This window comes from Triticum aestivum, chromosome 5A (assembly GCF_018294505.1).
Source record: "Triticum aestivum cultivar Chinese Spring chromosome 5A, IWGSC CS RefSeq v2.1, whole genome shotgun sequence".
Classification (NCBI taxonomy): domain Eukaryota; kingdom Viridiplantae; phylum Streptophyta; class Magnoliopsida; order Poales; family Poaceae; genus Triticum; species Triticum aestivum.
The window spans coordinates 675,280,332-675,293,575 of record NC_057806.1 but is presented as its reverse complement, the minus strand read 5'-3'; the positions used below and the strand labels follow the sequence as shown (position 1 = coordinate 675,293,575).

The following is a 13,244-nucleotide window of genomic DNA, read 5'->3' as shown; positions in this document are numbered from 1 at the left end:
TGCGGATGTGTATACCTATACGTTTAGGTTTGGGTTGTGTGTAGCTATACGTTTAGGGTTCTGTTAGTTTAGGTTTTGGTTGTTCAACAACTTGGCTTCAGCGGCAGCGACACAGAATAAACCAACTCCAGATCTTTCTTCGACCAGGTGTCTTGCCCTATGGTCGATGATGGATTTAGGAACTAGTCTGATCAAGCGGGGATGGCATCGCGGAGGCAGCATCCTTGCAGCGGACTTGTGTCCACGAGCTATGTCGTTTACTCCAGCACCGACGCGGAGCTTGCGAGGTAGTAGATGGTGGTCTACATCAGCGGCATCTAAAAGACGATGGATCGTGCGCTGAGTTCATGGTTAGCGGCTGGCAGGTATGGCTTCCTCCTCTGACGTCTTCACTAATCGTGGGTGTCGGATATGTAGTTTGATGGCGTGTCCAGGGTGCTGCCCCAACCATATTCTTTTAACAGCAATGAATTTGCCTTTAGTAAGCCACTTTGGAGGTCTGAAAAGTCGCATATTAGCAATGAAACCGCGGCGAGCTTGGGTGAAAAGGTAATCCGTTATTTTTCTTTGATGGCTGCCGTTGTGGTTATATAAACAAGACACGTATTATCATGTAAAAAAAGGCATCTAAGGACGGCACGTACTGCATTCGCAACCAGAAAAGAAAAGAAAAAAAAGAGAGGAGAGGACGGCGCGTACTTGCCACCGGTAACCATTGTTGCCCCATTTTATTCGATCATGATCACGAGGGTGGCTAGCTAGCTAGCTGTTGACCATGCAGAGCTGCTGTGGTGTCCGGGGTGTGTACTGTAGCGCAGACAAACAGGAACAGGCGGCCGTCGTTTTTAGTTAGATACCCGTGGCCGTGTCTAGGCTCCAAGTAGAGAAATTCGGTGATACGGAACGCAACGCAACGCAAGACGATCGTGCAGCAGAATCCAACCCCTGTCTGTGCGGCGACACCTGTCGACCAGCCGTTGCACGCCAATACATAGTACAGTACACTAGTAGTGCCAGTACCTAGTCTATACCACGATCGAGGTCGAACAATGCACCCTACTTGTCTGCCGTTGGATCGAGATTGGCACGTAAGTAACTGCCGGTGTTTTTTTTAACACAGTACAAATCGAGGAATGCACATCACCGAAAATCCTGAAATAAATCGAGGAATAAATGCGAGCGCCAAGACTTGAACCCTAATGGGCTGGGGATACCACTGTCCCTCTAACCATCCAACCACTGCCGGTGTTGGCGGCTGAGAATTTGTGCGCTGAGCCAAACCCAACCAAGTTGGACGCTCGCTCTGGGTTGTACTGGGTGTGCAGTGCAGTGGTGAGAATGAGATGGAAGATCTCCGTCCGGCCCCCGACCCGACGCGAGATCTTGATCGATCGGAATCACCTGTCACGCCATCGGGATGGATGCCCGATATGTTGGGATCCGGTACGTAAATCTCCTCACGCTACAGACGCCCCCGTACGATCTCTATCTAGGTTTTACACGGTCGCCTTTAACCAACTCTGGCCGTGGCCGGGTGTGGGTACAAGAAGTAAAGCGGCCGGCGGTGAAAGGAAAGCTGCCTAGCTAGGCATAGGGCTCGTCGATCCTTGAGGCTCAAGATACATATGTCGAGCTACAGCTTACAGTAGCTACGTAGGTAGACGGCTATGGGTAGGCTGACATGAGGTGACCCAAAGGGGACAGCCACTCGACCGGATTCTATTCGGCGAGAACTACATTGTCGACCCGCTAACCTCATTTCCCCGCCCTCCGTCACGCGTAATCACAACAGTTATAATCAACGCAGACTCAAACTCACTGCGCCCGGCCGTTACCTACCTACCATCATCCAGATTATTACTCCCTCTTTGGTGATCTATATATATATATATAAGACGTCTTATATTTGTTTACACAGATAGTAGTATCATATATCTTAACTCTGTCCCAAATTACTTGTTTTAAATTTGTCTAGATACGTACGAATGTACCTAACACTAAGACGTGTCTGAACTACAAAAATGTCTTATATTATGAGACGGGGTTACTATTATTCTCCATAGATTAACATCCTGATAGATAATCATTGAACGCTAAAGGTTGCACGCACCCATCACGCACGCAAATCATTGCCAGTGCAAAAAAGGTTCGAGTTCCGTGGAGCTCAGGGCCTATTTATGATCGAGACAGGGTTTAGCTATTGCTCACCTAGTAACCTCCGATGGTTAATTCAGTTCCGCTAGCTATTAGCTAATGATATCAGCTGTAGCCGTTGCGTTGGCCCGACCAAATATGGGAGGCGGTTCCCCTATAAATCACGGGGCCGGCTCCGTCGCCATGGTTAGCTAGCTACCTAGCACGTACCTAGGCGGCTCCCTTTTGACCCTTCTTCTTCTTCCTCCTTATGCCCTCGGCTCGGCTATATATACGCAACAGCCACCTCTCACTTCCCTAGCTATCTTCAATTCACCGATAAACTTCCACATCTCCAGCCCCTTCATAGCTAGCAAGCTCAGAGCTTGAGCGCACAAATGATGAAGATGTTCTTCCAAGAGGACGCGCCGCAGCCAGACGAGCAGCTACGCATTGTAAGTACACAAACCTCCCTCTTCGCCCTTAATTTGCTCTCGGTTTAGTTCGATCCGCTGCATGCTTCTATATATATGCAAGGAGATGGATGATCCATCTCGCTTGCCTTGCTTGCTTTGTATAAATTTTTGCATCACCAACGTAACGTGTCTTCAGCAAAAACTTGATAGACTGAAATTGAGCGCATTATATACTACCATGAAAGATGAAACGCTTGTTTGGCTTCTTGATTTCATTTATCCACTACTTGAAAATTCTGATGCTTGTTTAAGAACAAAGCAATCAAACGTACGTACCTCGAGAATTGCCATAGTACCATTAATTCGCTTGCTGAAGATTCTGCATTCCAGATTGGAAACATGGGCGTAAGTTCTTTCTTTAGGCACCCACAGCTCTAGCCATGACTTGACGTCCTTTTCTTGCCTGGTAAAGCCTCTTCCAAAGTTTCGACAGTCCAAGCAGTAGGTGCACATCTATAATCGATGACATGTCAGACAGAACAGAAGCCAAATTACGCTCCCACTATGCATAGACAGGACGTCCAGAGCATATCTTGCACTTTGTTCACCGGTATATATCTCTCATCCGTCCGTGCATGACACAACCAACGGAATAGGATACTTCCAGATCAATCCATATAATCACAGGATTAAGCGATCACGCTTCTATTTCATCTGCAAATGTCAATAAAATATCATTTATCAGTCATAAAGTAAAATCTCCGAGATAACAGATTGTACAAAGCCAATTATTTTAAGTATATATAAATATATATGCATGTATCTCGTCCAAATTTTATAAACATAGGTTTGCATGCATGGCAAGGGTCAGAGTGGTACGGTCAAATGGCTAATATCAGAAACCCGCCATGCGAAATCCGTCAAATGATCAGAGACAACCATATTACCATCCCAGCCGTTGATGCAGAAATAACACACCCCGCGCAAGAATAGCATCTGTAGCGCAGAAATTGCCGGCGTCTGACTTGCATGGACGCCACCCTATAAAAGGTCATCTTTGCATCTGCATGGAGAAACAGGCTTCTTCTTTCCAGCCCCCCTCCCCTCCTCTTCCCGCAAGGTCATAACCCATCTTCCTCGCCGTATTGCGATTCGATCTTTCACGGCTCCGTCCGGAACCATTTCTCTTCTGGAGAACCAACAGAACAGTTCCAAGGAATTTGCTCCCACAAGCTGCAGCGCCGAGACAATCCGGTCGTCGCTGTTGAGGACCGGCTATGCTCCCCGACGACGATTGCATCACCGTAATTGATTCTCAGACACAGATCTTGCTTAATTCTTTTTCGTATGTAGAAACATGCTTGGGGACAAAAACCAAGCATTTTCAATTGCTCTGAAAATGTTTCATGATGTCATCTTCCTGGTACCTTGTCGATGCTTGTTCCTTGGGTGATAACTGCAATGGACATTGGTACTAACTGCATGTACGATACAATAATCTTAGGTGGAATCTTTCAATGCAGAAATCAGCATTCAAAAGCACCAAATCGAGATAAAATCTTTTAATTCTGGACCTGAGGAAGTACCTGACTATAATTACCAAAATCCCAGTGTTTTTGTTTCTTAGATCTTCCTTCTTATTCTTTTTTTTAGAATAAAATTTCATCTTAATCTTCACAACCTTTTTATGTCCACACTTTTGAGTTGCTTTTGCTCACAATATTCTTTGATGATTTCTCTTCAAACAGAACAGTAACTATATCCGGAAGAGGGCAGATGGGCATATATGATAGTCTTTGATCCTCTCTTTATTCTTTTCATTATTTTACAAAAAGTACTGCTTTCTCGGTTAACTACATAAACAGATTTACGCCATAACGTCATGCATGCTTATCAGCCTTAGTACTCAAAGAACATACATGACTTTACTGATACGGAATGATGTTAACACAATATTTCTCATTAGAATAGAAGTTGTGTGGTAAAATGTACTCACATGTTTTTTCACCTTTGAAATTTACAGGAGGGGATCTCAAGCCCCATAGCTGCTCACATACTTGATTTCTGTGATGACGGCCTGGGTGATAACCTCCTTGCTGCAGTGACCTCTACCTCCGGCCCGTTTGCTGCCTCCTCTGAGGATGTTTCATCCTCCTCCACTGCCACCCCTCCTCTCTGCAGCTACAGCGATGACATCCCAGAAATGCCCTTCTCCCCGTTACCCTGCTTTGACTCTACTCTCTCAGCCCTACTCGAGGAAGAGCAAAACGCGTGCCCTGAAACCGAGCTCATTCCCCCGATCAACGAGACACTTGCAGCACCAGGATACTATCAAGCTGCGGCCGGAGAGGCCAGCATAGAGCAATTCGGCCAATCACGGCTTCCCCAGAGTTCTGATCCCTTGCTGGCAATGCAAATGAGCAGCACTGCACCTATCTCTATGCCTCTTGCTCCAGGGTGTGATGAAGAGTGCCTCACGGCGGCACTAGCCAGAGGGTACATGAGCCTGGATGGTGCCCTGTATCCGCAAACAGGAGCAATGATCCCGAGTTACAACACAGAGGCATCAAAAGTAGGATTCTTCAATGGTAATAGTGCTAATAGCAATGGTATGGTGGTGTTAGATATGAGTGACATCGGTGAGTATCAGAGGATGATGGAAGGTGAAGGACTGACCAGAACATATAGCGACACAGATTCCATGAAGGGGGCTTACAGCAACACTGCAGAGATGCAGGTAACATCTGGAACCTAACAATCAATTTAATACCATACTGCTTAACTACGATAGTACCAAACTTCCATGTAGCGCTGGTAAAAGAAAAGTGTTTAACTAAAAAATTAGCTTACAAATGATATTTGAAATCTCTCTGACCTCTAAACAGAATGGGGGGAACAACCAAGACCTGATAAATGGATGCAACGGAAGCCCACCAACATTACCTCCAACAGAAACCTCAGGCTTAGAAGATTCCACCTTCAAAGTTGTGCGTCTTTCAGCTGAACAGAGGAAGGAAAAGATCCACAGGTACATAAAGAAAAGGAATGAGAGGAACTTCAGCAAGAAAATAAAGGTAATATGGAGCATCTCAGACAAAGCACTGCTTGCATAGGCATCTTACCAATTCAATTCTGATGACACGCAACAAAATGCAGTATGCTTGCAGAAAAACTTTAGCAGATAGCAGGCCCCGGGTCCGTGGAAGGTTTGCAAAGAACGATGAACTTTGTGAAGCAACAAGATCAAGCTCCCAAAATCATGAACAGTACGGACAGATTGTAAGTCTTCTAGTATATTACACTTGTCTTATCTTACCAGAAACAGCCCAGTTTATTTAATGATCACGCATAAAATATGGTCATGTACTCATCAAGTCATCTTTTACATTGCTCCATGCATTCAGTAATAAAAGATAATGCAATCGTGTAATTTTCTAAACTAAGGTTCATGCTTGTATTTTCTCAGGCGGGTGCAGATGGAGAAAACATGCTTGACTCGTCCGATATTCTGGCACATTTGAGTGGGATAAACAACTACAGCTATAAGTATAATTGTACCATTGAATCATGGATATGACTACCACACCTGCACAAACTGAAGTCTGTGTTCTGCTTTCAGTTATGCAACCATAATCCATAGTTTCCCCTTGATCCTAGTAAAATAAGGCTACAGCTTTACAGGTTCTGTCACAGGAGAAGTGCTTTTAGTTCAAGTTATTGTAGACTTGGTGTATTGTATCAATCTGTTCTCGCCTTTTGCCGTTCTTAACAGTGAGTGTGTTAGTTAGAGTCTCCAGAGCAGTGATTTGTAAAAATAGAATTGTGTCCTTGTCATAATAAACAGTATCAAGAGTTACCCAAACTATTCGCCATTCTAAGGTCTCCCCACTTGGTGTACATAATAACAGTATTCACGGGAGAACAAGGCGTGGAAGTAAGGCAACTTTGGATAATCTAAAAAATCTGAATAGCACTCCAGTACAGAGAATCCGTAACATCTGGCCGTATGTCAAGAAGATAGACAAATTAGAATCCAGTACGATATAGGAGTAATTAAAATGAGAGTTGCAGCTCAGAAACTTCTGCCATTTCAAGTATAATCATATATGTATCAAATACTGGAAATGCACAATACATTTGTTAACATGATCATGTTGCTGGTCATAAGCAATTAGTGCATCACAGACCATTTGTATGTGAAAGCTTATGCACATCACCATTGGATAGCAGAAATGCAGGACTCACATAATGCGGTTGGATTCATTTGAATTATAAGCAAAAGGCAAAATGGGCTTATAACCAATTAGGCCAAGAACTCCAAATTTTAGTTAGTGGCAAAAAGAGAGCGACCCCATCTTAAAAATAATTGCCCATCCATCAAGAGCACCGCAGAAAATGAGAAAAACAAACGGGGCAGAGGAGATCCTCCTAGAGGATTCTGAACTATTCTAGGCCAAACCCTTGTAGATCGGGTCGGTTACAAGAGAGAACCCAAAAGCCTATCTACACCAGGCCCATTGTACAGGCCCAAGATATAAAGAAATAACAAATATTGCAGTTATAAACTTATGATTCATTTCAGATACATGCCGTACTTAAAAAAAAGGTTGTAGTAGAACTGAAAGGTGAAGTAGACACAGCAATGGGCACTATTTTTTACATCATGTACTCAGTAACGCTAAGAGTGTGGTGATAGGTTCTTGTCTTCTTGACAACAAAACATAAACATTTCAATTGATGGGTTTCAGCTTGAATTCAAGTTATCCAACAATAACCCACAATATAGAAAATCGGCAGTTGGTTGACAGAGAAAATCCTAATTTATACATTAATTTTTCATTCTTTCTGAAACTGAAACGCTGCCTCTAAGGTTCCAGCAAAAGTTCCAACCTGACCATAAATAATTTAAATATCTCAAGTTAAACGGAAACACCCTCCCCTCCAGAAGTGAAACTGGAAGGTGGAAGCATTTCCATATTGGAATTCTCTATATCAGCAAAACTATCATCAATACCAAATTCCAAAACTCAATATAAAACCAGAAAAGTAACAGCTAACTGAAAAGGTATATGGTGGAGACAAGGAGTGCACATAAACCACCACTTTTATTTACTTCACTTGTTGATTGAGGGGTGATGCACAAGCAAGCAGTCGCAACTAACTGAAAAACTGACACACATGAGCTAGGAAGCAAACATTGGATCAAAATTGAAAAGAGTACGTGACTACATACAACATCTGATGATATAAGCAACTGTACAACACAGCTGTGTGCTAATTGCAACTAACCCACTAATTTGGCCATCTCAGGCAGGCAGAGGCACCGCGAGGCAGAGCAACAGGGATGGGTCTGGGTCCTCCTCCAGCCAGCACCCCTCGTCCTCCATCTCGACGACAGTTCCGGGATCGAAGAGCACAACCTGGGCTTCAGATTTTGCGGACCCGGCCAGGACCAAGGTAGTCGTCCTGGTGAGGCCAAGGAAGCGCACGGAGCGGCCGCGGCCATCGTCGTCGGCGCCCCAGAAGCGGCCGCCGACCCAGACGGCGACCTCGGAGGCGATGACGGCGACCTTGACGACGACCCCGAGCGCGTCGACGCCGTTGCGGAAGCCCTTGTGGACCTGGAGGCCGAGGAAGCCCTCGACGACCTTGGCGGAGTTCTTGGAGAGCTTGTAGCCCGACTTGAGCAGCGCGAGCGCGAAGAGGGCGGTGGGGGAGGGCGAGGAGGCGGCGGCGGGGAGGAGGAGCAGGGTCGGGGCGAGGCGGAGGAGGGAGGCGGCGGCGAAGGCGGCCTTGACGCGCTTGGAGGAGGGCAGCGAGGGGAGGCGCGCGGCCGGGTCGAGCGCGCGCGCCGCCTTGTAGGACTTGGAGGCGGCCTTGGAGGCGGCGAGGAGGGCGGCGAGCGGGGAGGAGGCGGCGGCGAGGACCCGCGGCGCCCGGAGCGCGGCGGCGGCGGCGGAGGTGGTGGCGGCGAGCGGCTTGAGCGCGCGCGAGCGGGAGAGGAGGAGGAGCAGGCGCACCCCCAGCGCTACGCCGACGGCGGAGGTGGCGGCGGCCGTGGCCGCCGCGATGGGGATGAGCGGGGCGGGCATGGGGCGGCGCCGTCGGGGTCACAGGCCATAGGAGAGCGGGCATGGCGCACGACGGGAGCCGTGGGGGGTGGGGAAAAGGGATACGGGACGGCAGGAGCGACGTGGACGCGGCCGCGATCGCCCGTTGGGTTGGGCCGGGTCGCGCCGGCAAGATTTTCTAGGTTGACCCGTTGGGTCCGGTCCGGATGCTGATTCCGAATCGCCGCGTGGGATATGCAGCAGGAGGTGCGGCGAGGTGCTGATTCCGGCGAATAGCCGAGTCGGATATGCCGAGTGAATTGCAAACAAATATTACGAAACTGCAATGCGAAATTACAAGGTCAAACACAACAATGACTAGTGCCAACTGCCAAATAGTAACGTCACCATTCATTGCTGAATTTGTTTTTTCTAGCTCGCATCCGTAATATGTTTTAACTTGGACTTTTATATGGCAATAAAACACCTTCTTAACATCTCGTATTTTTTCTTATTTTTTTTTGAAACATTCAAACATGGTTTCCATGATGTTTTAAAAAATGTTCATTTTCATGTAATGTTTCCCCCTCTGGGTTGGCATTATAAGAGCGGCTATAACCAGACCCTCCATACTCGCCTCAAACGCCCGGATGGGCTGCCCGGTCAGCATCTGGACGAAAAAACGTCATCCAATCGGGTGCCCCTTTTCAGGCTCAAATGCTCGGTCTGACTGGCATTCCTCATATCAAGCCACCATATCTAGGGCAGATATAAGGACGCCCGGACACGCCAGCCGCGTCTCTGGCCCATGCTAGCCCAACCGACCCCACATTAAATGGGCCCTATCGACACTTATGTTTTTTCACATTTTTTTCCTTTTTCCCTTTTTGTTTAAATATTCTCCCTCCGTTCCTTGATATAACGTGTATAGATTTTTGAGAAAAAGTTCAAAATATAAGGTGTATTGCCTTGCACCACTCATTTGGATAACTTTTTAAGGGATTTGATTACATTTCCTTACATAGGGCAAGCTCCTCTATTTTCTCATGTCAATTAGTCAGGTGTAGTCTTGCCCAAAACTTGTGAAATTTTCCCTCCATGTGCATTCTTTAATTTTCGTGCCAAAAACTATACACCCTATATTTAGGAATGGAGGGAGTAATATTCTAAATATATGTATATTAAAAAAACTTTACATAAGACATTTGAAAAGAAAATGTTAATCAAGTATTTGAAAAATGTTAAAGGTGTATAGAGAAATTGTTTCGCATGTATATGAAAATATATATAATGTGCATTGAAAAAGTTGGTCATTTATTTAAAAAAATAATAACAAGCATTTGAAAAATGGTAAGCAAGTACTTGAAAAATATTAAATGTGTATATAGAAAAGTTCTGTTACGTTACAAAAAATATATACATATAATGTGTATGAAAAATATTGATCATGTATTTAAATTTTTTAACATGTATAAAAATTGTTCCTAGTGCATATGCAAAATGCACATTGTGTGTGAAAAAATGTTTATTGCCATCAAAAAATTATTTGTTGTGTATTGGAAAATGTTGACCATGTAATAAAAAATGTTAATCTCATATTTGAAAATATTAAACATATATATATATATATGGAAATAATTAGAAATAAAAAATTACTTTTGAAAAAGGTTAATAATATATTTGAATAATGTTAAATATATATAATATGTTTCCGGTGCATATGAAAAGTGTAGAATGTGAATAAAAAGTTGACATGCTTTGAAGAAAAAATAAACATATGAAAATTGACACAAATCAAAGGAAAACCAAGAAACCCAATAAGACCAAAAGGAAAAAACAAAGAAACCTAAAAAAGAATGAAAACATTAAAAAACAGTAAAAATAGAAAAGTGGAAAGAGAGATAGAAGCAAAGAAAAACAAAGTAAAATGATGAAAACCAACTATATATAAAGGAAACAAAAATATAAAGAAAATAGAGATGAGAAGAAGAAAAACAATGAAAATGAAGAAAGAAACAAAAAACCAAAGATAAATGAAAAAAAGGAAAATGGAAACCAATAAAACCTAAATAAAACAAAGAAACGTAAAACACCTAAGAAACCCGTGAAGAACAAAACACAAAAGAAAAATGAAACGAAAAAAAGCAGAATACAGCGAACGCTGAAGCCAGCGAGCGGGCGGTAATAAACAGGATGGCCCAGTACTTACAGAAATATCAAAAAGGTTCAGGCAAGCCAGAAGCTAGTCTGGCTATAAGTGAGATAATATAACTCTCGTGGTGCAAATCTGCCTCGTGTGGCTGGTGCACGCAGTCGTGCCGTGCCAGGCGCTTCGGAACTAGCAACGTGGCCTCAGCCTTCGACGTCACAGCTGCGTGCACCCAATACCTACATCGAAACTGCTGTGCGGACGACGCACAGCCTGCACGACAAGGAAACGATGGCTAATCCATCCGTTGGCCCCACTTTAGTCATATGCATGGACGGCTTGATTTAGTTGTCGTGCACAAATCGTCTTCAAAACATCGTCTGCATAGCAGTGCTCTACCTACATAGTCTAGAAACAACAATACTACATTCACGGGCTTAATACGGGGCTTTTACCGGGTGGCAGACCTGGTTAGCAATCTCAAACTTTGATATATGCAAAAAAAGCGAGGCTTTTATGGAGTGACTCTGACTTGACAGGTACTGATTGTATCTAGGGGGGAGATTGGGCTCCACCAACCTGAAAAACAGGAAGGGAGGAGGTTTAGTTAGATGGAAGCAGACCGTAAAAGCCTGTAATACCGCGTGGGTTTAGCATTTTTGGTCTAGAAATGCCGTTGGGAAATCACCGGGAATTAGCTGTTGGCCGGGCCAGTGGCGGAGACAGAGGGGACCAGCAGGGCTGCATGCAAGTGGCAATCCATCCATCCATCCAATCTCTAATCCTACGTGCCGATACGGTTTGACCTAACAATAATACTTAATAAAGCATTTCGAACCAGAACACGTGCCGATTTTGATTTGGTGGCAGTGTTGCACGTACATACTCCCTCCGTTCGGAATTACTTGTCGCGGAAATGGATGTATCTAAAAGTAGTTCTAGATACATACATCCATTTCTGCGACAAGTAATTTCGAACGGAGGAAGTACTACCAATCTCATCCTTACACAAGGCCAACGGCTGGCACGCAACGAGGAGTCAACACGCACGTAACAAAAAGCAGATTATGCACTCCAAGTAGAGTACATCGAAGAGCTTGCAAGCAAGTGAATGGCGTCCAGTTCCCTGAACAGTAGTACGAGTACGAACTCGCAGCGACGAATTGCACCTCTCTCTTGATTCTGCTTATTAACAATCGATCTCTACCATCAACTTTACGCCGAGACTGTCGTAGGAGGAGTGCTGCGTTGTGCGGTCTCACCGCCAGTCCATAACCGTGGCCTGCGTTCCCGGCCCGGAGCTAGCCAGGATCATGAATGCCAGATGCTCCCTTTGTAAAGACATATAATAGTAGTGTTTACATCAATACTTTTAGTGATTTAAGCACTTTTATATTTCTTCACGGAGGAAGTAGAAGATGGCGATGATGATGATGATGGATTACCGAGGTGAGGCGCGGTATGTTTGCTTGTTTGAGACAGAGATGCGCAGTTATTCAGAACGTTGTATCCGGACGTACTCCACTCGCCTTCGCCGGGAATCACACACGAGCTCGTCGCCGTCGATTACGATGGCAGATCATGCGCCGCGCGCTTCTCCGGGCGCCTGGATTAACATCTGCTTTGAGCGGAGATGCGCAGCCTGGGCTGAAAATTCTCCGAACGAGCTACTCCCTCCGTTCGTTTTTATAAGGCGTTTCAGACAGCTGGGTTTGAACTGTTTAGTACACTGTCTGAATTTGCTAAAACGTCTTATATAAATGAACAAAGGGAGTAGTAGCTTACAAACGTTGTATGTAGCACTAGTATGTCATGCTCCCGTCCCGTTTGGATTTTGTTGCTGAGCCCAGATTCGGGATCCTACGTGCGTGCGTACGCAACCATGATTAGATGCTCAACTAACGCGAACTGCCATATATACTAGTACTCGGTACTCCGTAGCTAGTTAGCTAGGGATCTGATCTACTGAAGCTAACAGTAACAGGCAGGGCAGATATAGTTAGGCAGGCCAACGGCCGCCGAAGCTGCCAGGAATGGTCTAACTACGTCATGGATAGTAGAAATAATACTATAGTAGCACGCTAAGAGAGAGTGGGTCAATATATTTGTTTACGGAAAATAAACACGCACTCCCTCTGTAAATAAATATAATGTTAAACATGTAAACATGCGGTGGTGTATAAACCGCATGATAGATTGTATATGCTGTTAGCTAGGTTGTTGAGATTGAGTCTTGGAGATCAATCCACGCCGTCATGTAAATCTTCTCTTCTCTGTAACTACCAGGCTTCGGCCCTATATATCAACACGTAATGCGTCTCTGCTAGGTATACCCTTAACCTACTTTCACATGGTATACAAAGCCTACCTTTTCCATCGCATCTAGATGTCGAGCTCCTCCTCGTCCGTCGCCATGGCCGCGCCCTCCATCGCCTCTCTCGGTCACACCATCACGGAGAAGCTGACCCGAGAGAACTTCCTCGTGTGGAAGGCTCA

The 13,244-nt window shown here is 45.0% G+C and overlaps 1 protein-coding gene and 1 pseudogene across 2 annotated transcripts; one reads left to right on the top strand and one right to left on the bottom strand.

Moving 5' to 3' along the window:
* The first annotated feature begins 2,324 nt into the window (after positions 1 to 2,324).
* LOC123105902 (zinc finger protein CONSTANS-LIKE 4) lies at positions 2,325 to 6,467 on the top strand. 2 transcript variants are annotated; one of them, XM_044528080.1, is made up of 5 exons: positions 2,325 to 2,588; positions 4,573 to 5,286; positions 5,435 to 5,623; positions 5,706 to 5,828; positions 6,016 to 6,467. In XM_044528080.1, the coding sequence occupies exons 1-5, from the start codon at positions 2,532 to 2,534 to the stop codon at positions 6,124 to 6,126; spliced, it is 1,194 nt and encodes a 397-aa protein (XP_044384015.1). In that variant the 5' UTR covers positions 2,325 to 2,531; the 3' UTR covers positions 6,127 to 6,467. The 2 variants fall into 2 exon arrangements, with proteins under 2 accessions (XP_044384015.1, XP_044384016.1); XM_044528081.1 differs by lacking the exon at positions 2,325 to 2,588 and adding an exon at positions 3,297 to 3,853.
* Positions 6,468 to 7,635: 1,168 nt separating this feature from the next.
* Positions 7,636 to 8,699, bottom strand: LOC123105903 (uncharacterized; annotated as a pseudogene).
* Positions 8,700 to 13,244: the final 4,545 nt, after the last annotated feature.

Excerpts from the sequence above, each read along its gene's own strand:
- LOC123105902 (XM_044528080.1), top strand. The coding sequence starts at position 2,532 with ATGATGAAGATGTTCTTCCAAGAGGACGCGCCGCAGCCAGACGAGCAG. Across the intron at positions 5,624-5,705 it reads ACTTCAGCAAGAAAATAAAG|TATGCTTGCAGAAAAACTTT; the intron begins GTAATATGGAGC and ends AACAAAATGCAG. Across the intron at positions 5,829-6,015 it reads ATGAACAGTACGGACAGATT|GCGGGTGCAGATGGAGAAAA; the intron begins GTAAGTCTTCTA and ends GTATTTTCTCAG.